Here is a 26685-nt window from a genome sequence, read left to right as displayed (position 1 = left end):
ATGAGGGACAGTTAAAGCTGCAAGGAGTGTTCAACCCAGAGATCTGTGGAGCCAGAGTTGTCCACATTCGAGGGATGACTGACTTGTCTCATTTTTAAAGAAGATTTTTAAAGCAAATGCCATACATTAAAATAGACTTTTTTTGGGTGTACAGCACTATGAATTTTAGCACATATACAGATTTGGGTAACCACCACCATCAGGATAAAAGCAGGTTCTTCCTCCCCCAAACTCTTCCGTGCCATCCCTTCATGGTCACAGCCTCCTGTCCCCATTAACTCCTAGCAATCACTGACATGTCCTCTGTCACTATGCTTTTGTTTTTTTAGAAACGGGAATGATGGACTTAACTCTGTGGCATCTCAGTTGGCAGAACTAATAAAGCTGATCGATAGGTAGAAATTAACAAAGATGCAAACTTGACTTTTTAAACAAGTTTGAGAGCTGGTCCAAGATACAGGAAGCCAAGAAAGGTGGGAAGTGCCCCGTACCTATAAGTATTCAAGCAGAAGTGACTTCGGGAATCCTAGAGGGTAGGAGATACCTGTAGTCTCCTTTATATGTATCTTGTGTAAATGAGCAGTGGAATAACCTAGACCAAATCTAAAAACACAATAATAATAATAAAAAAACTGAAGCAATAGCATGAGCTTGTATTTAATCCAAAGCCACCTGTTTTCAATTCTGAGCAGCCCAGAGACCTGCCAGCACTTTCTTGCACTTGGAGTCATAAGGTCTGGCAAGGTTTTTGGCTCTTTCCCTGGCTCCAGCTTCCTTGAGTCTTAAAAGTCACGTAAGTTACTTGCCAGTCTCAGCAACAATGCTCTCAGAAGGGAACTGCCAGTATTGGGCAACACTTCTTACCATTAACCCCCAGTTCAAGAACCCTGTAATCCCCAGTGGTGTGCACGCCTCAATTTCCACCAGCAGCGTCCCGCTTCAAGGCCAGGGTCTCCTGCCTTCTGATCGCACATATGCAGGTGAAGAGTGACAACGTCCTCCCTCTAGTGGTTTAAGTGGGAACACTCCCGGGCCCTGTTAAGATCCAGACCATCAAGACAGGAGACAATCTGGAGCCATTTCACAGGACCGAAATTCCATCACCCACAGGAAGGATGGGCGCACAGCACCACCCCCTAGCTGTGCGCTGGACCCCCTGGGCATCGCCCTGCAGCCTGCCCAGGCTGCCGCACGGGGCCGCCGGTGTCCCCCTACTCCCTTGCTTATCTCATCACGTTGCTATTCAAGGGAAAGAAACTGCCCGGCTTTTCTTTAACTCTGGCTCTGAGCTCTCCTTCTTCATCTACTTGTCATCCTCTGAAGCTTTTCGTGCATTGTGGGAGGGTGGTGGTGACTAGTCTGTGATCTTTATCCAAGGCCCCTGGATCTTCTCCTTTTTGGCTATTTCAGTGGAATGAGGCTGTTGCGGTCTCATCTGAACATTTTCCAGCCCCTGCTCAGGCTGGGAGGCATGGCCTTTCCGTGTGACTTTTTAAGCAGCATTTATGAAATTTGAGAGGAGGTGGAATGCAGGCTCCAGTGCCCTTGAAAGGCATGGATGGTGGGGAGAAACGGGGCTCCCACCCGCCACTGCTCTCTCATCTTAGCCCACAGAGAGGGAAGGATGCACACCAGGGAGCCGCTGCCAGCTTCCTCCCTGCCTTCCAAGGCAAGAATTCCACCCTGCTGCTTGGACCCTGGCCATCTGACAAAAGAGGGAGTCCCGGCCCCTGATGATGACCCGAGGAACCTGGGGTTAATCCTCAGGGGTGCCGCAGGTCGTCTTTCTATGTGTGAGCGATAGCTCTTCTTTTATTCATCAGCAATCTGGCTTGCTCAGCCATGTTGCTCAGATAGAAAAGGTCCTCGGGAAAAGCATTTATCAGTTTCTGTATCAATGACAGCCCCTGGGTGTCCCAGGACTCCAATGACATGAGGCAGCTTAAAAGAACAAAAATGAGGTTAACAAAACCTAAGGAGCCCAGCAGTATTTTTTTCCCTGTCTCTGGTTGGTGGTCCTATGAAGGAGCATGTGGACCCCAAGGATGCGACAGACCACGAGATCACATCGCTTACATTCTTGGCAGCTTGCCGTCATCTCAACGAGGCCACACTTGGCTCTTGCCCCAACATCTTCCCCTCTGATGCACTGGTTATCATCAGAGGACCTGGCTTCCTTTACTCAAGGAGCCAGCGAGTACTGGGGCTTTCTCGGCTCTGGCAAGTGAAGTGCTCTAAACCTCTTGTATTTAATTCACATATCCCATTGTCCACGTTGCATGAGAGGCAGACAGAACTGGGAGGCTACGGATATTTTTCTTGCCCATTCCTTTCATCAGGACAGTCACTGGGCAGCAGAAAAAGAAACCTTTATAAATACACTAAAATATTTCATTTACCTTGGGTAAAAGTCAAGTTCTTATACTAAGAGTCTCTCATAAAGCATGTCAGCGTGGGAAAGAGAGTTCTGTCTTCCCTACATGAATGTTGCACCACAGCCTCCTACTGGGAACAGCCAAACGAGGTCACTAGAGGAGGCCCAAGTCATCAAGGCAGGGGTAAGACCATCTTGAAATCCTTACCTGTGAACCTGCTTATCAGACAGTGACAGTTTTTATTCTGGCCCCCTTGCTGGGCAATGACAGTACCACAGTCAAAAGGAAGCAGGAAGGAAGGAGGGAGGAGAGGGGTATGGTTCTTTGACCTTTAAGAAAAGACCAAAGGTGGAATTTGCCGAGAGGAGACGTGATGAGCTGACGGTTGTCCTTGTGTCCATGAACTGAAATAGCCAAAAGCGAGAGGGTGGGATGGTTTTTCCAATTCTTTTAAAGGAAATGTATTTTGAATACATATTGAATCTAAAATAATTTTCAACTCAATTTCCAACCAATTCACTGAACAAGGAAGAGATCAGAAATGATATGAAATTCTGATATACATTTAATCTAACCTAAAAAGAAACTGACAGGAAAAATAAAATTTCAGATGTTTTTTATTCAAAGGTTCTCAAAAGAAATAAAACAGAAAAAAGCTAACAATCTGATCAAATGTACAGTTCAAAAATGTCTTTTGGCGTTTAACAACAAGTCCTAGGAAAGAAAACTACAGAGTTATCTTGAACCGGACAAATAAGTTACCACTGGCAAGTTTGTGGCACTAGTAAAACAAAAATAAAAAATTAACTCTCTTGATCATATAGATATCTCTATGAAAATCTTTTTTTTTCAATCTGTACAAAAGGTCTTTCTTCATAAATTAATTTTTTTTTATAATTTAATGGCTGTCTACTATGTGATGTTTAACTGATTTTTTTTTTTTCTTTTTTTTATGTACAGAGGTTATGTTTCCCAAATCTTACCCAGACGAGTATGGCACTTAGTTCAGACATTTCTAGCAGCAGATTTTCCCTCCTCTCTAACTGAGCTATCAAATTTCTGTCTTAACTAATGCAAAAATATCAAGTAGTGAGAGACCCAGGTTTATAACGTACTAGGTACAAAGAGGGTGCTGCGTTCAGTCTGGACTTTCACAAAGCAGTAATATTCCAGGGAGCATAGAACCAATAATACCACAACTTTAAAAAAAGGAAACAAAACAAAAACAAAAACACATTTCTCTTATGACTATGTAATTTTCACTAGAATCTACACTTCTCAGAGCAGCAAGGACTTTTGAAACTATGAAATGTCACTGACATCTATAATCAAATACAAGCATAAATTTTAAGAACTAAAAAATACTCGAAAGAAATAACTGCTTAGGCCTAGCTCCTGAGCTAGGAAGGATTTGGTCTGTGGAAACAGGGAGGGCCAGCAACCTGTCCCAGCACAAAAGAAAATAAGATTCTGAGGTAGATAACTGATCACACACGGTTGACCAGACAGGTACACAGTTTTGGAAGACAACTTAATTTACCATTGCTTTTCAAACATATGCAATTGTCTTAATAAAAGAGCTTTAATAACAGTGAATTATCTTCTAGGTACTAAAGTAGAAATAACTTGTGTATTTATGAATCAGGAATTTCATAGTTTCAAAATTGGTTTTTCTTTACACTGAACACTTGTAGTGATGATGTAAAGTGTGGCACTGCTTGGATCCAAATCTTCCTTCATGCTTGTTTGTTTCTGTGTGTCCATACATCAATTAAAATTAGAAAACCTAAATGCAAAGGTACAAAAAAGGCACATTCTCCTAACCGCAAACTGGTCCGGCAAAAATAAAGAGCACAGAAGATGTGATGCTGAGACTAGTTGGAGCTACTGGTTACTGGCTCTTCGGTCTTTGGTGAAGTTACCTTTAAAAGTGCCAAGTAATTTTTATTTCTCAAATTTACGTCATAGAGAGAGCTAGTAGCCAATCGTTTTGCTTCTATTCATATCTCAGCTTTATGTTTGAAGATAAATCCTTACTTTTAGCTTTTGCCATTTAGTTGCAATAGCAACATTTTTTCTTCTCGGTTTGCCAGATCTCAGGCATCATTCTCATTCTAAAGCACTATCATTAGTAAAAACGAAGGACAAAACGTTCGGTGACTCCCCTCCCCCGCCCCCCGCCCCCGCCCCCACGCTACCTACACTAAATCTAGAACATCAAGTTAGTTTTTTTTTTTTCCTGAAAAAAGGCAAAAAAGACTTTACATTGCATCATACAGCAGATATCCTAAATCAGTCAAACTATCAGAGGAAACTGTTGGCGTACAGCCTTACAAACAATTCACCCTATTAAAAGTTCCCCAGTCAGAAAATGTGTTTCACACAAAACAGTTTCCCCTTCTTGCATTTCACTACCTTACACATTATGTGAAAAATCATTAAAAACACCTACTACATATTTAAAAAAGCCAAAATTTCAGCAACTTTTATTGACTACCTTTTAAAAGCCCTATGCTGCTGTTTTACAAGGCATAATAGACCAGCCCATTTGGTCAAAGCATTCTACATCATTAGTTTGAACTAACTTTTACTGAAACAGCTACAGCATCAAAAGAGTTAAGGCAAATTGGAATTCATAGAAAAGGATAAGACACTTCACACGACGTGGGAAGGAAAACGGAAAGCTAAGAAAAGAGACACTGGCGGTAACACTCTCACTGCAAGCACAGAACACCAGGGGTGAAGTTGGACTATTTAAACGTCAGAAAGCCCATTTCATACAGCGGAAAAAAACACAAACGAAACACAAAATGAACAAAACCACAAGAATCCGGTCATGCACTTGAGTAAGTTTCATGGTCTTTGTGCATACCCAGAGAATTGAAGTTTTCTTTTCTTTTTTTTTTCCCTTTTTTCTTTTTTTTTTCTTTTTTTTGCATCATAACATTTGATAAAAATCTTTTTTTTTTTTTTTTGCTTATTTTTTTTGTTTTTTGTTTTTTACTAAAATAAACCTGTTCAGGGGAACAGCTACTAGATGAATTTAAGGGTTTTATGCACCTTATAGAACTTATAGCAAAAATAGTTTTAGTTGATTTCATTATAAATAACGTTTTCAAGAACCTGTGCAAAACTGTCAATAATTTCCTAAAGCACAATTGATCAGAAAAATCCATGATTGTTCAGCCTTCACAACCTTCTTCATGTAAGAACACCCTTCTGTACATCTGGAAGAGAAAAATATAAAAAACAATTGCTCTTGTAACATTTGGTGTGACAGCCCCTAGAGCTTTGTCATCTCTTTCTTGTTTTAAAAACATATATGTTTGAGACAGGATCTGCTCATCACTGGTGGTAGGTCAGTAAATGCAAATTTTGGAACTGAGGGTCACTTTCTATGTCCTGAGTCCACCTTTCAAATCTGAGGCCTGAAACATACTTCACCAGGGCAATCTAGAAACCCAAGTGTTCTATGTTCCACACAGTTGTTCAATGTAATCTGCATGGCAGAATGACAAGTTTTGAGATATGTGGTTCAAGTGAGAGTGGGGAAAGCAATCTATCAATCTAAGGATACTCACATTTGATTCTGTCAAGATAATGCTAATCTTGTAACACTAGACTAAGCAAAATCTTACACTTTTTCCTTCAGTATGTGAGCATTAAAATAATATAAATATAGGAGATATATATATGTATATACTCTCTCACACATATCTATCTATCTATCTATATAAATATAGGACAATTTTGGTACCTGGTATTCTCTGATTATGTTACTGATTTTGGGGGCAGAAAGCGAGGGAGAGAGAGCAAACATACATTTGACTTCAATATAAGGCACTGTTCTTTTTGGACAGAATACTTAATTTACAAGACCACAAAATCACTAATTTTAAGATTTCAGTAACACTGGATTCCCTTGCCATGACTGAAGCAGCGTGACCAGACCTGAGTTGTTCTAAGTACCATTCTGATAAAATCATCACAGCCTTTCCTTGACTTGAGCCCTACAGTGATGGAGATCGTTCCCTCATACCTCACAGTTACTTATTGGGTTGAAAGGTATATGGAGAATGGTCATTAGACGTCTCCACAGTCACCTGCTGCTGACCACTCGCCTCCTACAACAAAGCAGAACAGATGAGACATGTGAGCAACGAAATCCAAACTCTACTACCCAGATTGGACTGAGTCCCACATCATAAAGACAAGCACTGCTTACAAGTGATTTTCTTAATGTCATATAGAGCCTTCAAGGTTAATTACTTCCCTAAGGAGTTTAAATGTCTGATAGACCCAAAGAACCTCTTCCAACTTGTATGAGGTTGTCTCTTCACATCAAACTACAATTTATTAAACAAATCTCTTATCCTTTGGGGCCAGATGTGACTTGGACCTCAGTAATTTCAGCTTTTACAATCTGAAATATAGTATGCATATGCTGTGTATCACCAATGATACTTAGTGGGGTCTCAGACTGTACCTTATGATCAAACACATTAACAGTGTGTGCTGAAAAGTATGAATATACAGTGTAAATGGGGCAAAGGTCTTGTCTTGTGTCAGTTCAGCTGGGCTTCTGCCACAGGTCAGGTTTTTGCTGAAGTAGTTACAAAGAAAATTCTTAAGATTTATTTGTTTCAGCACTGCAGATACGGATTGTGGGTCCCAGTAACTGTGGTTGCCAATAACTGCACAAATTTAAATCACTTAGAGGCAAACAAAACAAAACAAAAAATCCTACCTCCCCTGTTGTCCTAGGGCTGTTTTTGGAATTGGAACCTATGGGATGTGACTAGCTGATGGGATCGACTGGGTTGATGAATTTCCTTAGAATTTCAAGGATACTTTGCAGGAAAACACTATACTTTCTGCCCAACTTGAATTCAAATGTCAAATTTCTTCCATATTAATATCATACCAATATCTTCTGTAATAAGTATTATGAGTTATTTAGCTCTATTAAGTCTTCTACAAAAACAGGTATGGTTTGTTCTTTATCCCTGTTAAATTCTGAAATATTTTTTCCAGGTATTTAATTATAACAGATTTTTATAATTGTTATTATTGATATAATCTTTGGTACCAGGACTGCAAACTCCAGCTTTATCTTAATTTGCCTGGAAGTATCATTTTATAGGAGACAGGATAGAGACTTGAGGGGGTAATGAAATGTGCTACAAGCTTAGAAAATATTAAAATATTTCAGGGAGCCCTGGGGGTGTGGCCTGGATATTGCTATGCTAATCTGTATGCAGAGAATTATATTTCATAGTTGAAAACAACTCTAAGCATACACTCCCTCTAAACTCAGTTCTGTATGCACATGTTTCAATTTTGATTTGATTCTTCCTTGAGTTCTGATTTACCCACTTCTGAAACTACTCATTGCCATCCATAATGGCCACGGGATGGTGTGTACCAACCTCCACAGGAACTGCCGCCGTCTGCACATGTGTGTACTGTGGCAAGTAGGCCCCTTGCATAGCTGATGTGGCAGGCATGTACTGAAAAGAAGAATACGGTCAGGGTGGCCAATGACAAGCCATGGGTGAAGATCATTACAGCTTCTCATCCTCAATAATTCAATATCACTAATGTGCTATTTTAATCTAGAAGATCTCTGCCTCAAAGAACCTCATTCATTTCCAGCAGCTGCCTGAATTAGAATTGTTCCCGTAAGTGGAGACCCAAGAAGTAAATGCCTTAGATCTTCAGCAGGTCACTGAAAAATGGGGAAAAAATGGAAAACGGACACTTGCTTTCCTGATGCTGAAAATTATCCTTCTCCAAAGGCAGGAGAGATTTCTCATTGGATGTATGTGGCCCTGGTTTAGACCTGAGGAGCTGCTGCTATTGGCTGTGAACGTAAGCAAAGAAAATATTACCCTTTGTTCTGTTAAGTCACCACAGATATGGTCTCAATTAAAAGCCTTTGGTCATCTTACCATCTAAATGCTACACATATCAACCCTGGAAATTAATCTGATATCAGCTCAACTCCATACCCAAATACAACCCTGGATTGGGGAAAATACGTCAATACTACGATTGTGATTCAGCACCCCTAAAACCCATTCAGGTGGAAACAAGTGTGGAAAAATCCCCTGCCTTTATTACCATGTATCACCTTCATCTTTGGCTTCATGAGACGAGGTATGCCAGTGTGAATGAATGATACCAGTTATTAGGGCTACAAGTGGTCTTGTATGGATGCTATACTCTGATACAGGAGAGACAGATAGCCAGAGGACAGACTTTCAGTTCATCAATTAATCAAGAAATCTCTGAGTATTTACTATGTGGAAGGCAATGTGGGAGGTGAGAGAGGATCAGATATAATCTCTGACATTATAGAGCCTATAACTGATAAGGAAAACCAGGCTGCACAAATTTAGCCTCCTCTGTAAGCTGAGACACATGATATTAATTTGCCACCTACTGTTCCGGTGCTGCCAAGTGACAGATGACTCATTTGCTGGGCCAGAGGGCTGATCATAGACGCGGGCTGTAGTGACATGGTGTGCTCCATGGAGGGAGTTAACACGGCACCCTGGGGAGTCAGACAGAGCAAGTGAGACACGTGAGGGAGGAGCGGAATTCTGGAACCCCCTTTTCCATAGGAAATGGCTTAGCCTGCTGCAGAACACGAAGCAAAAGTAACCTCCCTTCAAACCTGTAAACTGTGTCATAAGCGATTTCTTAAAAAATCGTCTAGATTGTGCTTTCTGAGACTTGTAAAATCTTTGTTTAGCTGCATGTGAGATCTAGCTCCCTGACCAGGGATCAAACCCAGGTCCCCCGCATTGGGAGCATGGAGTCTCAGCCACTGGACCACCAGGGAAGTCTCCCTGAGACTTTTCTAAAGAGCACTCACTTCATAGAAATCCCTCTCTATTAAATACCTCTCCCTTTCTCTTCACTTAACTGTAAAGCAAGCTAGTCCCTGGGAGGACCATGTGCTGTGACAGGAAACACAAACTACTTTCGGCTGGCCAGGGTTACGAAACGCTTAATTCAGTTTTAAAGTAAATGACAGTTTATGTTTTATGCAGTCACAACACAATGTACTATACTGCCTATTATAAATACAGCATCTTGTTTAAAAATGTTAAAAAAAAAACAGTCATTTGATTCAAAGTCAGGCTGTCAGGGTCAAGATCACAGTCTTCATTCATTCACTGTTTCTCAGCATTTGCAACTGTAATTTGGTGCCAGGGGAGGGAAGCAGATTTAGATATAATTAACAATCTAATTTCAGAACCTTTGACTTCATTGGAAAAAATTCTGGTCTTCAAAAACAAAATTAAACATAGCTGTAAAGCAATTACTTTCCAATTAAAAATAAATTAAAAAATAAAAATTAAATTAAATATAGTTAAAAACACAGAGGAGGGGTGAAAAAAAATCACTCATATAACCCAGCCTGTCTCTAATACATGGCAGTTAGCAGTGTCTGGGTAGCACTGCATGGATTCTGGCTTCCACTTAATTTTAGAGAGCTGCAACCAGGTTCATGTGAAATACGAAACTACTTCATATCCTGGGTTTTGCTTTTTAACTTAACATTCCATTATCAATATTTACCTAACTTACTGCCTTGCTCTCATTATCATTTTTAATGATTACTTAATGGCACCCTGATTGTATATGAAATTCAATTAGTTCTATTTCTGGATTTTTGCAGATTCTCTAATTTATCCTATTGTAATATTCTTAGATTATCGCATTCCTCTCATCTGCAATCACCCAATTACCTGAGGATGCAATTACTCTGATACATCATACAATTATTAATGTTAGGTTTTTGGTATCACTGTGACTGACTCATCATCCCTTAAAAACAGTTATTTATTGATAGATACACAATTGAGGGTAAAAGCTGATGTGCAGGAACTTTAGTGCTAGTCTCAGGCAGTGTAAATCTGGGTGGGGAAAAGGAATGACTTCTCAGGTAGGTCCTTCTGCACACACTACTGCTGTCTCAATGGTGTTCAACTAAGAGATGTGCTGCCTGTCTCTTAATAGGTAAGCCCTCCTCCCTCCAGAGAAGATTACCAAAGGATGCAGATTCATGTCAGAGACAGTAGTAGTGTGAAAGTCACTCAGTCGTGTCTGACTCTTTGTGACCCCAAGGACTACTAAGTCCATGGAGTTCTCCAGGCCAGAAAACTGGAGTGGGTAGCCTTTCCCTTCTCCAGGAGATCTTCCCAACTCAGGGATCGAACCCAGGTCTCCCACATTGCTGGTGGATTCTTTACCAACTGAGCCACCAGGGGAGCCCAAGAATACTGGAGTAGGTAGCCTATCCCTTCTCCAGCGGATCCTCCCAACCAAGGAATCAAGCCAGCATCTCCTGCATTGTAGGCTGATTCTTTACCAGTTGAGCTACCAGGGAAGCCCATGTCAGAGATCACTTGTTATTAATATATTTCATAAGAATTTTTTCCCTTAAAAAATTTTTAATGTGCATCATTCAAAAGTGAGTGGTAACATGTAAATGAGTCAGAAGTCTAGAAAATGCAGGCGTTTTCTGCTGCTCTTCTTCATTCATCTGTAGGAGCTATTGTCCTAGAAAGCCCCCAAATGAAAGATGAGCTGATTTCTAGCATTCCTGAATAGGACAGCACAGAGCACCTGGGATGTAGACTGCCATGGGCATTTGTGTGGCTTAGTGGGTGGATGTGGGTAGATACATGTGTGGGTGTGTAGAAATATATGTGTGCATGTTTATACAGACAATATAACACATATAGATACATCATCACAGAGTTCCTCTCCTGTGTTATCAACTAAACATGCTTTTTCTCCTTCTTCAAAGTCATCTCAGCAACTTCGTGTTCAGAATGTGTCCCTCTTCTGCTGCTTCACACGCCTGGTCTAACACTGCGTCGTGTCCTCTTTCGGAAGTTGTCCTAAAGAAATTCCTGTCTCGTTTTAAGGCCGCAAACAATGTGCTTCTTCCTATGCGACTGATCTGTTTTATAAGCACTGTGAGCTACATTATTAAGAGCCCCATTTTGCCCTGGTTATCAGAAAGCTGAGGCTCATTCTGTGGCTGCTTTGGGGTGAGCATCCAGATTATTCTATCAGGCATCCTTAGTCTTTTTTGTGATTTTTGTTTTTTACCTTTATTTTTCAACATTCTAAACTCATGTTTTAATTCAACAAACTGGATTTTATGTATTTTTGAAAAATACATTCAATATACTACCTAATAAGGTAAAGTATAATTCATTCAATTTAAAAAATGTAATATATATGTAAGTACAGTACATGCTCCTGTCTCTAAAGAAATCACATTTGTTATTTACCCTCAGTAGGTGTTACTACTTTAGTATTTAAAATTTCCATGGAGAGGTTAACACTGATGAAAAATCTCTAGGTCAATTCTAAACACTTTATATTTGCATTAAACAGAATGTAGACAAAGAGAGCCATTTCATCACAAGTATGGTTAAAAATTTAGTAATTTAAAAACTTTAAAATTTAAAAATTCAGTGAAATGATCTCCTACATTTAAATTCTTGTGGACTGCAAATCTAACTTAATGTCAAATACCAATTTGTTTTAAGACAAGGTGAGTCAAAGTTTTATAATGAACTTATACATTCTCAAAATCCCATATTTACCATTTCCCAAATCCTACACCACCTTTGCGTAAATGGTTTAAACCCAGAGAATGGTTTTTTAACTTACACATAGCTTACTTGAAAACTACAAAGCCATTAAGATGAAAAACTTACAGGGTGCTGTAGGATATATGGTTGAGGTTGCATCCAGGAAGGACTTTGCACCTGGGAAAGGAAGGATTTTGGAAGAAACATTGATTTCCATAGGAGCACTACTTATTTCTCTAGAGCTTTTTAAATCATGTTAAAATCTACAGGAGGAAAATAAAGAAACAATACTATCAATTGATTAAAAGGATTTAATTTAAAGCAGTTAGAATTCTTGACAAATTGGTCACTCTGAATAGGATGAAATGATTACTCAAAACCAAGTTCCATCTGCCCACTGAAAAAGTATTTATTGAGTATCAAGCACCAAAGAGGTAAAAAGGCAATAAGACATGGGCCCCACCCTTAAGAAATTTACTTATCTAAGCAAGGGAGATAAACAAGTAAACAACTCAAAGAAACAGTGAAAAGTGTTACAATCAAGGTAGGAACATAGGTGCTTTAGGAATACAGAGGAATGAGAATTCATTCCAGCACATCTTACTAGAATCTAACCCTTAAAGTATGTGCTTATTTAAAGAGTAATCAAATTCAACTCCCTTTTGATACCCAGGACATTGTTTCAGAAATCTTGTCTAGTAGTCAATCATCTCTAGTTAGTGTGAAATATAAAAATCTGAAATTCATATTTAGGAAATTAAACTTTAGTAACTAGATCCTGGCATCTACAGTTAAAAGGACATCTATACAGTAGACCCTCTGGACTGAGAAATGATTTGAGAGTCAGATTCTGTGGCAGAGAAGAAAGCAAGGTTGTTTCTGCCACTCTAGAGAAAAGACTATCGACCCATTTCTTGATACCCAAAGCTTTCCTGAGATTAGATTTCAGGATAAGCTTGTCTCTTAGTTCTTGAGAACAAAACCCTCCTGTATCTCATCCCCTGCTGTTAACTTAAGAGGTTCTACAGAGAGGACACGGGGAAGAATGGATTGTGATTTACCTTGATAGCAGAGCCCCGATACTTGTTTTCTCTGGTTTCCTTTGCCACCTAAGGCAGACCAAAGTTAAGTGCTTCTGCCTCGTTAGCATTTCAGTTATCTGGACTGCAGCCTTTCCCCATCGGGATATTGTTGGTTTCTTGCAGATGCCAATTTCTCAAATCCAATTGTATTAATATAAGCATGTAGTAGTTTAGTGGTGAAAGGCCCGCTCCAACACGAGCACCAGGCCTTCACTGAAAACATCACGGGGAGGCGAGCAGCTCCCTGCAGACCCCAATTTGGGCCAGATGCACTCATCCGTGGTATATTTCTGTGGTCCTGATAATCTAATAGCTCGTATCATCATGGGGTTAGGGAGCCATGACATCTAATCCAATTTTCTTTCTGAAGCAACAAATCTGCTGCCATCAAATTCTTTTCCTCAATTTTCCCTAACTATAAAATGGGAATAATAATCTATGTTATATGAACTCTTTATTGGTTCTTTATTCTCTTTTGAATCATGAATCCTTTTGAAAACCTGATGAAGGAAATGAACCTTTCCCTCTGCACCTGACTGCATACCAGTGACATACACTGGAATGCATACCACATACCACTGACACTTTGCATTTAAGAGAATCACAGATCACTTAAAGCCCGTTTTCTCACCTCACTGGGCCCCTGAACTTATGGGGTTGAGGATCTAACAAGTAATGCCATGAGGGACAGGCAATTGGAATGAAAATCCACACGTATCTTAGGGAAACAGATTGCCCAGAAAAAGAAATCAGGCCTCTGTAATGAAATGCTGTTTTCAGTTAGGTCTATCAAGTCTATTAACAACATTGGTCTCCTAATTTTCTTCTACTCTATGAAATAATTCTGTGGCCAAAATGCTCATTGCCATTATAGTAAAGACAGAAAAAGAGGTTGTGAGGAGATACATTCATAGCTGTACAGTGCATACACTGAAATTAATATGCACAATCTTTCATTTGCCTGAGAATATGCTTACTTGTCCCTATTAGAGGTTGCAAAGTTCAAATAGTTAAGAAAGAAGACTATCCCTTAAAATCAGATACAGGAATTGTTAATTAGGGAAAATGCACTGCAGCAGATCTCAGTGAATCTCAGATAAGCAAGGAAAATAAACAAATCTTAAGCTCAAAATCATTACAGAGGGATTAAATGAGTGAGTGCTACACCAAGCAGATGAGCAGATCCAAGTAGCAGCATAAGAAATTTAACAACCCAAAGAGATAAAAGACAATGAGTGATGGCTCAGAGAAAGGAAGTGAGAAGAATCTAGAAGCTGAGGGAGGCTGTGAATGCTACTTTACAACTTCAGTTTTAGTGCATTTAAACACTTCTCTTTGTTATTCAGAACTACTTTTATGCTTTTAGACAGAACCACCTTTGCTATATTGCTTATGTTGACCAATCCATTATTTTAAGAAAGCAGAATGGATGTACTCTTATCAGCCAGTTAATCCTGGATGTAAAGTATAAAGGATGATAATAATCATAGCTAACATTTACTGAGTACTAATCATATGCCAGGTACTGGGTTGAGCTCTTTACACAGATAATCTCCTTTAGTTGTTATGATCATAAGCCTATGAGATAGAAGCTATTATTATCCCCATTTTAAAGATGAGGAAACTGAGGCTTATAGATGTGAAATTACACAGTTATTAGATATTATCCCCTACCACCACAGGGTTACAATTTCTAATTCAATTGTTTTAAAGACAAGAATTCACAAAAGTTTAGTCACACAGGATCTCAACAGTTAACAAAGTGTATTCCTATGTCTGTAATTGACTCCGTTGGTGTTCCTGTCTGGGCCAAGGTGGTGACCTTGTGAGAGACACTCTGATATGAGAGGGAGAAATACAGGTACACTCAGGATTCATGGAGAATAGGAGCTACCCCTCCAATAAAACCACGTCAATATAACCACAAGGTGCTGAAGGAGATCTTGGTTCTAAGTTGGGAGTGTAAGGTAAAGCCTTTTCAAAAAATATCCTAAATGGGAAGCCACCTCCCATTTTTTGGCCTCAAGTCTCACTGCATTGCTCATTTCACGTTACCTAATAGAGACACATCTTCATTAATTAGCATATTTACTTGCTGTTTTGTTAGTTTCTGCTGACAAATTAACAAAGGCAACAGTGCAGATCTATTCTGTATTTGACCTAATGGCAATTCTCTTCCAGTTTCAATGTCTGGGACACATGGTGTCCAGCAGCAGGGCCTGTTATAAAGGAAGCATCTGAGTTTGTCCCAATTCTAAAATGCTGTGACTTCAAAAACTGACAACTGACAACCATTTCCCTTTGTTGTACATTCTCCTAAACACAAAACTAAATCACTCTGTCAAATAAAAAGCAGCTAATTCTAAACTGGATATCCAAGCTGCCTAACATTTGACTTAAAATTTCATTATAAACGTTCAAAATTTTCAGATACATAAAAACACAGCAGTGATTCATGGCTGGCAAGCTGTCATACTCTTGATGAATCCTAAAGGTACAAACCTGGTAGGCAGATACAGGAGACGCAATATAGGGTGTAATAGAAGTTTGAGTAATCATTCGGTTTGTAGCAATACTGTATGGTGAAGGATAAAATCTAGAACAAACACAAAAGCCTTTATTAAGTAATCCTTTAAGCGCAATCATTCATGGAATAAACGTCAGATATTTTCCACCTTCACATTTTCCCTCTAGCCATTATGTATTTAGCTTAATGACATACCCATTCTGTATAGCAGCTGTGGTTGGGTCATAAGTAAGTGTCATTCCAGCCTATGGGAAAGAAAAAGAAACATTCATCTGCAAAGGTACAAATTAAAAATTCCATTTCTCAGACTCATGGCAACAAAAAATGGGAATAGTTTAGCATTTGATAAAATTGAGAGTTTATGTTAGACACACATAATTATAAATTCAACATGAGAATTAAGCTCTAGATTGGCACTGTACAACATAGCAGCCCTCAGTCAAAGACAGCTATTTAAAATTAAATGAAAAGCTGAGTCCCTCTGCCATACTAGCTACATTTCAAATGTGTTACAAGTGACTAGTGGTAATCTCCGGACAGTACAGACTGTAGGACATTTCTACTGAATGGCACCTCCTTATACTTCTTGAACCAATATGTTACTTAAAAAAAAAAAAAAAGTAAGAAAGAACAATTTATTTATGGTTAGTATGGGGGAATGGAGGGCCAACATTTTTATTAAGAAATTGAGCTCTTTTTCTTTTTCTGAAGAACGTTATTGAAACGAATTAGGTAAAAAAACCTGAATGACAAATATACTATTTATTTTAATAATATTTAAAATAAATTTCTAAATAATTAAAACTGTAATTCTAAGAAACCATAACATTAAAGACCACTTGTGCATTTCTTACAGCAATTTAAAATGCTTTTTTTGGGGGGGAAAAATGTTGCTAACTGGTAAACATGGCTGTTTCCATTACCTATGGTCTGTCCATGAGAAGTCCTCATGTGACACTATCTGGATAATGAAGTTTTAACCCTAGCCCCTATTTTAGAAATGTGATAACCATGTCAAGATGCTGCACGTGTAACTGCTCTCGTGTTTTTTGTGATGACACAGTCCCACAGAAGTTTCAAGAAAGGACTTACAAGTCTCACCTCTCCTTCCCTGTGCCAGGGCCGTCCATTTGGGATGTATTTGTTTGGGTTCTGTCTCTTCTTCTGTCCACCATCCGCAAATTTACACAATAACGGTTCTGTAGGAGCTGAATAAACAGGGAAAAATAACAGGAAACCAGAATTGTATGTATCTACGAGAGACAAAATGTAACTGAATTCTTTTTTTTAAAATAGGAGCAGTGTTGGTGCTTGAAGGGAACTGAGAGAATACTTCAAGGCAAAAGTTTATTCAGACCCTTAGAAGAGGATCCACTGGTGAGAAATACAGTACACAAAATGTTAGTTATTTTGTTCAAACTGGAGTGTAATAAAACATTTAAAGAGCTATTTCAAAGCGACAAAGGCAGTTTTTGATTCACTCGTGTATTTCTTTAGGTGTGGGTACTCTTCTCTTCATTCTGGGCCCTCTTCAACTCCATCTCTGTAAATCTTCAAAGGCAGCTAGGACTGTCACCCTCCCCTCCTCCCCTACTTAAAAATGCTCCCAGAATTTTCCATTATAATTCCTCAGAGAGGTCTTCACTTCTTCCAGGAGAAAACAAGTTCCCCTGTATACTGCTCACACTGTATTTTTTTTTTTAAATAGGCGCTTACTATTCATTCATACGATTTAAAAAATTTTTAAAAAATCGGAGTGTAATTGCTTTACAATGCTGTGTAACCGTCTGTGTTACAACAAGATGAATCGGCCACAGGTATACATACATCCCTTCCCTCTTAAGTCTTCCTCCCACCCTCCCCTTCCTACCCTTGAGGTCATCACAAAGCGCTGAGCTGAGCTGCCATACTATACGGCAGCTTCCCACCAGCTATCTATTTTACACATGGGAGTGCATATATGTCAATGCTGTGCTCTCAGTTCGCACGCCCACCTGCCCCGCCCCCGCCACACCGCATTTTCATTTGGAGCACCTGTAATATCTCTCTGGTGTCTATCTCCCCTCTAGAGTATAAGCTCCGTGGGGGCAGTGACTTGTCTTCATCCCTGTTACCTCTAGTGCCTAAGTGTCTGGCATGCTGCAGGCACTTATTCCATCTTGGGTGAATCAACGAATTAATACAAACAGGTCTTATTTATTTGGGGGCTATAGCAGGGAAACAGCAAAGGTTTTTTTTGGCCTTTAATCATCCCACTTGGAGTTGCTTTACAATATATCCGCCTCATAAAATGATCGCAAAAAACTGTCAAAGAAAAGCAAAAGGGGCCTAAGATGCACAGACTTTTCTCACCAGGATTACGTCTTCATTAGCCAAAAAAAGAAAAGAAAAAAAAAAAAGCAACAACACAGTAGGCCACCCATAACTTCTTTTTAAAAATGTTTTTTCTATAATGGAAACAGCAGTGTCTTCCTAAAAGTTGTGCATGTTTCAGTATGTTTCTAGTTAACGTAATAAAGATAAGCACACCTTCCTGTCTGGCTCTTACGTTCAGTCCTTTGTCTCCCATGGAACGGTGATTACTACTTTCAAGTTCTGTTTCAAAGTTAAATAACCATGAAGAGAAAAATATTACTTGTGGAAAATTTACTCCTTTCTCCTTTGCCTCTTATTATCCTAATTCATCTCTTATTTTATATCACTATTACCCACCCACTAATGACAGGGTATGGAAGCAATAGTGTCTCTCAATACTGCTCTGCCAAAAAAACAAAACGTAGCCAAAACCCCGCTGCCAGCCCTCCTGCAGGCTGTCCCCCGGCACTCCTTTCCCCTGTCCCTGGCTGAGCTGCTCCAGAGGGACGGGCTGGCACGTGAGCTCAGGTCTGAATGGCAGCTGCACTCTACGCGCGTCTGGAGGTGCGAGCAGAACCGTCCTGTGTCTGGGGAGACACGTGTGCCCCACCACTCAAGAGGGGCCCTGAGTCTCCCTTCTGACTCCCTTACCTCCCCCACCCGCCGATTTCCCTGAGCGAGGAACTTCCATTCTTCCATTTAAGGCAAGCTGGGTGTGATGGAAGATGGACAGGGGCCAAATCCTACATTCCTAAACCACATCCTCTTGTCTCTTCAAACAACAACAAAAAAAGCTACTGACTTTTGGAAATTTCCACCCCCGCCAACAATCACTGAAGGTAAAGTGAATGGATACAGTGAAACCAGAGAGCTTTCTAATCACTGACAATGCTTTTAATCCTGCAACTAGCCCTTCAGAATCAGATGGAAATGGGGCTGAGAAAAGACGGCACTCAAGCAGAAGTGGAGAGAGCCAGCCGAGGCCAGCGATGCCTCATCCTTGACTTCTGAGGATAAACTGAGAACTTAAGAGAGAAACAAGAGCTCGCTCTCCACTGATCTGGAAAGGTCCTTAGAGTAACAACTGTTTCCTCCAATGACAGCTGAGGGTTTTAGATTCTGTCTCTCCAAAACCTTGCAGAGCAAGAGAGAGTAAACTCCATGGTGCTGGCACTTTGCGGGGCTTCACTTTGGGGAAGTGCTTTTATCTAGAGGCATTATAAAGGCCAGCTCCAAGATGGAAAGTCAAATTTAAAAAAAAGTTCACTTGAAAGGGAACAACGCAAATGCACCATTTTTCCTCCATTAGCAGAGAAAGAAGGCGACCAGGTCAGACTCATTCTGGAAGTTCCCCAGGGCTGCCCAGGCAGGCAGGTGTGAATGGAGGCGGCTGGGGAGCCATCCTTGGGGAGCGCCACGGCTGTGCCTTTGCTGAGAGGCCAAACAGGCCTTCCCTATCTGTGGGAAGGTGCTCCCAACACATTTTCATTCATCTCGACTATGCTCTGTCAACGAAAAAGCAATTTCAGGCAACAATCAAGCCTGCTAAAGACGTGTAATGAGGAGGTAAACATCAAGTGAGCAATGACATGTTTGCAAATATATCATTTAAAATGAAACAAATGGAACAGAATGTAGTTGAATCTTTCAAAGTGAATTACATTTGCTACATGATTCTGCACTGTCATTAAGATATTTTCCTTCCTCTAAAACCAAAAAGGTAAGTCGTTAGAACAGTGTGTCTATTGGCAGGTGTCCCATATCTCAGGAAAACAAATTTCTTATTTCAAAGAACTATAACCCAGTCGGAGAAGGCAATGGCACCCCACTCCAGTACTCTTGCCTGGAGACTCCCATGGACGGAGGAGCCTGGTGGGCTGCAGTCCATGGGGTTGCAAAGAGTTGGACAAGACTGAGCGACTTTGCTTTCACTTTTCACTTTCATGCATTGGAGAAGGAAATGGCAACTCACTCCAGTGTTCTTGCCTGGAAAATCCCAGGGACAGGGGAGCCTGGTGGGCTGCCGTCTATGGGGTCGCACAGAGTCGGACACGACTGAAGCGACTTAGCAGCAGCAGCAGCATAACCCAGTAGAAATGACACCGTTTTTAGACAGTTGTTGGGTCTTTGCTTCAGGGAAAGAGGAATGCCCTAGTATTCTATGTGAGGCAACATACAATTCTAACCACTTCCTTCCTCTATTGTTATGTTCTCTGGTCTGTTTTGCAGTTGACATTTTCACCAAGTGCCTAACCTCTGGCATCGACAGTCCCTCCTAAGGAGCTGTGAGCCACAGGGGGATGCCCATGATGGCTTTCTGCACACCTCCACCAAGTTGTGTCCTTACCCATATTCTGAAGTTCAGACTCTGCAGCAATTTATTTAGGCTCAACTGTCTTTCCTGGACACCTACACTCAACATCATTTCTAGAATGCCTGCTTTGATTAAGCACTGAAGCACAGGATCAGACCTCCCAGACATCCTCCTCACTTATCTAATCCAACTGCCCAGAGGACCCCAAGTTCTCTTCTGTTTCTAACAAAGTGGAGTTTTTCCTCACCATATTCCAACAGCTGGAGAAACGACTAACCCCCAGCTCCCATTTTTTTTCTAGCTATGCAGCATTTTATCCCAAATAACAGTCTGTGAGATATAAACTGCCTTTGATAGAAGCTTTTCTATCAGTTTTGGAAAAGTAGCCCATTCAGCAACTATAGGGGCTTCCCTGGTGGCTCAGATGGTCAAGAATCTGCCTGAAATGTGGGAGACCTGGGTTTGATCCAGGTTTCTCCAGGGTTGGGAAGATCCTCTGGAGAAGGGAATGGCAACCCATCCCATTATTCTTGCCTGGAGAATCCTATGGGCTACAGTCCATAGGGTCGCACAGAGTCAGACATGACTGAGCGACTTCACAGCAACTATCATCAGCTTTCTTAATGATCGCGTCAGCTACTTAACTAACAACATGCAAAAAACTATCCAAGACTCTTAAAAATTTTGATCTAAGGATCCAATAAATACTAACCTTTTTGTGTGTGCACAACATGGTTTCCTGTTTCAGTCCCTTCTTTGTTTATAACCAAACCTTGTGGTCCTGTCTACCACGGGGCACAATTCTGGCTTCTCTCTGCAGATGCATACCCTCCCACACGCGCTCTGTTAGGGTCTATCTCTCCTTTCCTGACCCTTACAGTGGTTCCATATCCCATTCAGCTTTCCATGTCAGTAAAATAATGGGTAAACAACATTCAAGTCAGGTTAAAGAGAAACCGAAAACAATATTTTCCCATCACTCCAACATAAATATTTCAATATTCTATATTTACTACTTTTCTAAGTCTATATTTATTTTTCATTTTTGCAGTGATGGGGCTTTTCTTTTATCATTTACATTGTAGCCCTTTATCTTGCTACAGAATCTTTTTTTCTAATGGTTACATAATGTTCTATTTGAAAAGGGATCATGTATAGTTTCTTTGTTCTTATAACTAACACCGTGTGAACATCTGTGTGTATTATATATTTTATCTCTTTGATCCCAGTGCCAATGTGATGCTAGTGGTCAGATTCTATGCTGGTTGGAACAATAGATCTAGATTAGTCTTTCTGGGTTTGAATTTTGGCTTTTCCATTTACTAGCTAGTGATTCCAGGCAGGTCTTTGGTTTCATAATATGTGAAATGGAGACCATTAAGAGTGCTTACTTCAAAACACTGTTACAATTAATATATATAAATATACATAAAATAGAACAATTCAATGAGTATTAGTTACTATTATTATCCCTGTGACAACAGGAGGAGCTCAAATTTTGAGCTGTGGCTCCTCCTTTGAATTGTTAAATTCTTGGGAGAGGAACTTCTGGTTCAGAAGTTATAAACGTTTTTAGGGACTGGCCTGTTTTCCTTGGGATTTGGTTCTGTGAGATTTAAAGAGCTGGCTATGGTTGCTATGTTGCCTTGATGTAGACTAAAGGAATGTTTAAGTTGTAGTTAGGGATGAAGTTATGGCAAATGCCTTTTAGAAAACTTTTTCATAGTAACACTTACATCTTTAACTCAAGATCCTTATGCTTTAATAAAATCTTACTTCACTATTTATGGGCTTCCCAGGTGGCGCTAGTAGTAAAGAACCCGCCTACCAATGCAGAAGACATAAGAGACATGGGTTTGAGCCCTGGGTCGGGAAGATACCCTGCAGGAGGGCATGGCAACCCACTCCGGTATTCTTGCCTGGAGAATGAGGTGGACAGAGGAGTCTGGCAGGCTACAGTCCACAGGGTTGCAGAGTCAGGATAGGACTGAAGCGACTTAACACGCACACACCACTATTTACTGTTCCTCTCGAACAGGACCTGACAGTGGAAAGGGGTAAAACTGACTGAAGTAGGCCTGGTGTGGGCTGGGTGTGATCCACGGTGTTAACAGCTGCCTGAAGGCGGTCTCCTCCTAAGCCTGGCACAACACTCAAAGCGTCTTCAGCTAAAACATGGGCACACGCCTAGTTGAGGTCCCTTGTCACTTTTTAAAAACCAGACTTCCCTTCTGGTAGAGAATAAGTTTTAGTTTCGGATCTGCAAGACAGTCCTCACCCCACTGGCCTCCCAGGATGCTTCTGCTTTCTCGGCGATGGTTTACTCATGATTTACCTTCAGAGGGAACATCTCAACAGAACGTGCATTCAGACTCTGCTCTACTGTACGCACTGGTGAGAGAGACGGGAACCATCACAATCTCAGAGGTCTGAGCACATTGTCCTAAAGGTACCAGGACCATTGCACATGTCTTCAAGTATCTTCTTTTGTCCTAGAGTCACCCAAATTTTCTGTTTTTAGCAGAGTAAATGAAGCTTAAGCCAAACATGCAGGAAACGAAATGGGCAATAAAAGCCCTTGAAAGATGTCCAGCCTTCTTACCAGATTTGTAATTTTTCCTCTAAACATTACCTTTTCTGCCTTCTGGCACCGAACAAGGCCCAAATAATTTTACCTACATACGGAACATTCCAGAACATGGGTAAGAGCAGTTTCCATGCCCTACTGGGCATATACCCAAACTGAAAAGTCAAGGTAACACAGAAAGCAGATGTAAAACAAGTTGGGGTCTTTGGATGGAGTCGGCCAGCCGTCACATATGCACTTCATTGGAGCTCCTTTGCCTGCACAGGAGAAGCTTCAGGCAATGCGGCAGAATGAAGCCAGCGTGAGGCTGGGAATCTAACCAGCAATTGCATATCCAATGACTAGGCACTTTTTTTTTCTTTTTTTAAAAAAAACCTCTCTGCCCCGAGCATACAAGGACGTCTTCACACTCCATTAATGTCACGGAGAGGTCCGGAAGGAGAGAAGTGATCATACTGCCTTCTGCGGCACTGGATATGTGTGTGGCCTTTGTCCATGATGCTGTGTGTGTCTTCCACAGAGGCAAGACTGTGGGTGCAGGGCAAGCAGCCCTAGAAGAGTTCCAGCTAACATGCCATATGCATTTGTACTCTCTTCTAGGAAGATACTGGAAGAACATTTTTCAGACAAATCTCTGAATCATGACCGTAAGTGACAGTGTCTTTGCCTTGGGTCCATCTCCTAATTTGGACCTCAGTTCTACCCATCTCTTGTTTCTAACATTCACTGTGTGGGAAAGCACCACTGCTATACTATTTTTCCACAATGGAATTTTTATCAACCCAATAGGACATACTGCTTTTAAATTTCTACAGAATTCACCTAGATTGTCTCACAAAGAAGTTCTTTTACCCTCATGGTCCTTTCAAGTAAATGTGACTTTGCTAGGGCAAACCAGCTAACACTCAAAACCAAGGTAAATCCAAACAAAAGAAAATGCTTCAGCATTTTCAGAGAAAAGTGACAGCCTGAGTGGGGAGAAGGATAGAAGGAAAGGCATTCTGAGAAATTTCTTTTCCTTCCAATTGTAATGTATGCTTGAAGAATCTGCCATAAGATAAAGCCTTTGTGAAAATATGGTAATAACAGACACAAAAGCACAAGATTTTTTAAAAAGCAGCTTCAGAAAGAAGACTGCGTAAAACGTCATGATGTGGTTGAGTGGATTTTTATGGAACTCTAAACATGCATTACCAGGCCCCATATAGGGGACTGAGCTACAACATCCTGGCATGAAGAGAGTGCTGGCAGACGGATGGGTGGTATTGGAGAAATGACATAGCTGAGCTCCTCCTGCTTTGCCATCTAGAGATTTTCTTTCCAGTGCAGGCAGTGAGTTAACTGCTCAGTTTCCTAATTTTCAAAAAGTGTCTTTGAGGGACTGTGGCTAATGTGTGTTTCTTTTCTACACTTGGTTCCAATGTCACATGCAAATCACCAGTCGTGCAAGAATCGGAGTACACTGACAGAAACCATCCTGGATAATTCTGCTTATGCCAGCTAAACAACTTGCATCATTAAATAAACCATCCTCTGACTGTATTTATGAAATGTTATGTCTGCCTAGCAATAAGCCTACATTATTTAAACATGAAAGTGGAGGCCCATTCAATTTACCCTTGTCTGACAATATTTTTTCTTTTTCATCTGGTTCTACTGAAAGTAATCATATGCACTCCATGAAGAAACCCATGTGACAGAGCAGTCAGTCAGGTAATTGGAGGGGAGAGAGAGACATTAATAAACAGACTGTTAGTCAAAGATAATTCTTGTATTTACATGGACAGAAAACAATCTAGAGATGTTGAAAATGGTTTCAATTCTGGTGTGGGTTCTCCAGTCCACTGGAGACTTGTTCTGGGGAAAGGTTGTTCAATGAACACTGGGCTTCCCAACCTGCACTGTACATTTCAAACTCCTACCAAAAAAGCAGCCCAACCTGTTATAGGCAAAATCTATCCCAAAAGGCCATCAAAATAGCCAGCCACGAATCTTGTGATAAGCACTCCATATGAAAAATGCTCTTGAAAACCCTTTGGCAAACCTCTGCTGATACAGGGCGATGCATAGGCTTTTGGTGCCTACTGCAAAATTAAAATATAAAACACAGCCCTCGCCACTAAAGAACTTGTAGTCTAGTCGGGAACCAATACTGAAACACAGGGGAGATCATCACACATCAGAAAATGGCATAAAGTTAAGTCCTGGTTTGAATAAAGAGAATGGCTTGACCACACAGCTGTCCTCCCTAGGGGATGCTCCTCTCGGAGAAGGAACTGATCTGATTCTTACACCCTCTCTGACCCTCAGCACTACTTGGAAGAAACTATTCATTATTAGCTACAAAGGTGCAGAGAATCCTACAATCATTTATGTGTGGTTTGGAAATCAGGTCTCCCCCCCCCCCCCCCAGAATGGGTGTGACCAACAATCTTCGAATCTACTTCAAAAAAAACAGTTAAATGACACAACCATGAAGTCCTTTGGAGAAAAAAGGAAACTGGCCAACCTCAATTCGTGACATGCTAAGATCTATTTTACTCAGGGAACTGGTAGATCTTATCTTAGGCTGGTACAACATCAAAATAAAAGGGTGCTGTGGTGTTTTTCCTTCTTGAAATTCCCCTGTTGCATTCAAGAACAAGCTGACAAAGTAAGGAGGTCATAGGTGTGTGGATGAGCAGCCCTTCGAAGGGACTCATGTAATCCTCTGGGGTCCTGACTATGCAGAGGATGGCAAGGGGAGGGAGTAGGACATGGGGGAGTGAGAAGAGCGTAGGGGCAGCTGTGTGCAGGGGCCTTGCAAGGCCTGCAGGGCATGGTTGACAGAAGGCTCCCACGTATGAAATCCTTCCTTTGTCTTTACTTAGTTGGAGGGTAAAAACAATCCCTTCTTGTTTTCTTTAATTTCAACTCAAAAGAAAACTGCCTAAGAAAAACAAAAAAGGAAGCTTTTTCACAAGGCTGAGTTCCTTGAAAGAATGTACTACCAGATCTTGTATTTTATGCTTCAAACTCATGTCAGTAGGCAGTTCAAGCTCACATACAGCCATGCAAACTGCATCCTATCAGGTTTCGGTTAAAGGATGCAATTAGTTCATGGTATCACACATACTTATGAGTAAATTCTCTATGAAGTGGGACTCACCTGGATACCCAAACTAAAGTGGATCCCTAACCATAATCATCAGCCATCCAGTTAAAGATGGAGCCTTAGAGCTATAGGAGAATAAATACTAAACACTAGTTACACATGCACACATGGAAACATCTTCTAGCTTGTGGTCAGCCACTTGCACGCCAGCTTGTAAACAGTGTTGTCTTGGTAAATAGTGTAGTTAAATTTATGCAAAATAACAAACAGTTACTGCTTAGTAAGGTTCAAGTACTGAGCTAGGCATGAAAAGCGAAAGATGAGAAAACAGGCTCTGTCTTCAAGGAGCTCAGTTTAGTGCAGTGACACGTGTAACCCCGTTAAATGCTGCCCCACAGGTGGGTGTCCGCAGGGAGCTATGCAGACGGTAACCCAATGGGAGCAGCGGAGGCTGTTGAAGTGGGGAGGCAGGCCAGAATCTTGAGGGGTGAGAAGGGAACAGCCAAGTTAAAGGGAATGCAAGTGAAACCATCTCCTTAGGACTGCGGTGTGGGAGCAGTTTAGGGAGAGGGTGCGCAAACTGGTGAAAACTGTGAAGAACGACAGTTTAGGTAAGGGTGAGAGGCTGAATGAGGACCAGTGACGCTGAGGGTCTGGACAGGCTGGAGCTCACTGTATTTCAGAACAGGTTTAGTGGGAGTCAGAGGTGTGATGTTGGAGTGAAATCT

At 40.8% G+C, this 26685-nt stretch overlaps 1 protein-coding gene across 9 annotated transcripts in view; it reads right to left on the bottom strand.

Moving 5' to 3' along the window:
* Window positions 1-2974: 2974 nt before the first annotated feature.
* The window catches only part of RBMS1 (RNA binding motif single stranded interacting protein 1), a 213135-nt gene continuing 189424 nt past the window's right edge, over window positions 2975-26685 (bottom strand). For 6 of the 9 annotated variants that reach the window (XM_070476142.1, XM_070476136.1, XM_070476143.1 and 3 more), the window contains 9 exons: window positions 16700-16815; window positions 15803-15852; window positions 15583-15676; window positions 13060-13107; window positions 12125-12175; window positions 8821-8931; window positions 7805-7885; window positions 6415-6499; window positions 2975-5602 (listed from right to left, as the gene is read on the bottom strand). In XM_070476142.1, coding sequence (XP_070332243.1) covers window positions 6422-6499; window positions 7805-7885; window positions 8821-8931; window positions 12125-12175; window positions 13060-13107; window positions 15583-15676; window positions 15803-15852; window positions 16700-16815 — 629 coding nt within the window. In that variant the 3' untranslated portion in view covers window positions 2975-5602; window positions 6415-6421. The remainder of the gene's footprint in view (window positions 5603-6414; window positions 6500-7804; window positions 7886-8820; window positions 8932-12124; window positions 12176-13059; window positions 13108-15582; window positions 15677-15802; window positions 15853-16699; window positions 16816-26685) is intronic. The other 3 variants (XM_070476139.1, XM_070476140.1, XM_070476141.1) reach the window with 3 other exon arrangements.

This window comes from Odocoileus virginianus, chromosome 13 (assembly GCF_023699985.2).
Source record: "Odocoileus virginianus isolate 20LAN1187 ecotype Illinois chromosome 13, Ovbor_1.2, whole genome shotgun sequence".
Classification (NCBI taxonomy): domain Eukaryota; kingdom Metazoa; phylum Chordata; class Mammalia; order Artiodactyla; family Cervidae; genus Odocoileus; species Odocoileus virginianus.
Note: the sequence above shows the minus strand (reverse complement) of the source record. Positions and strands in the feature narration are given on the sequence as shown.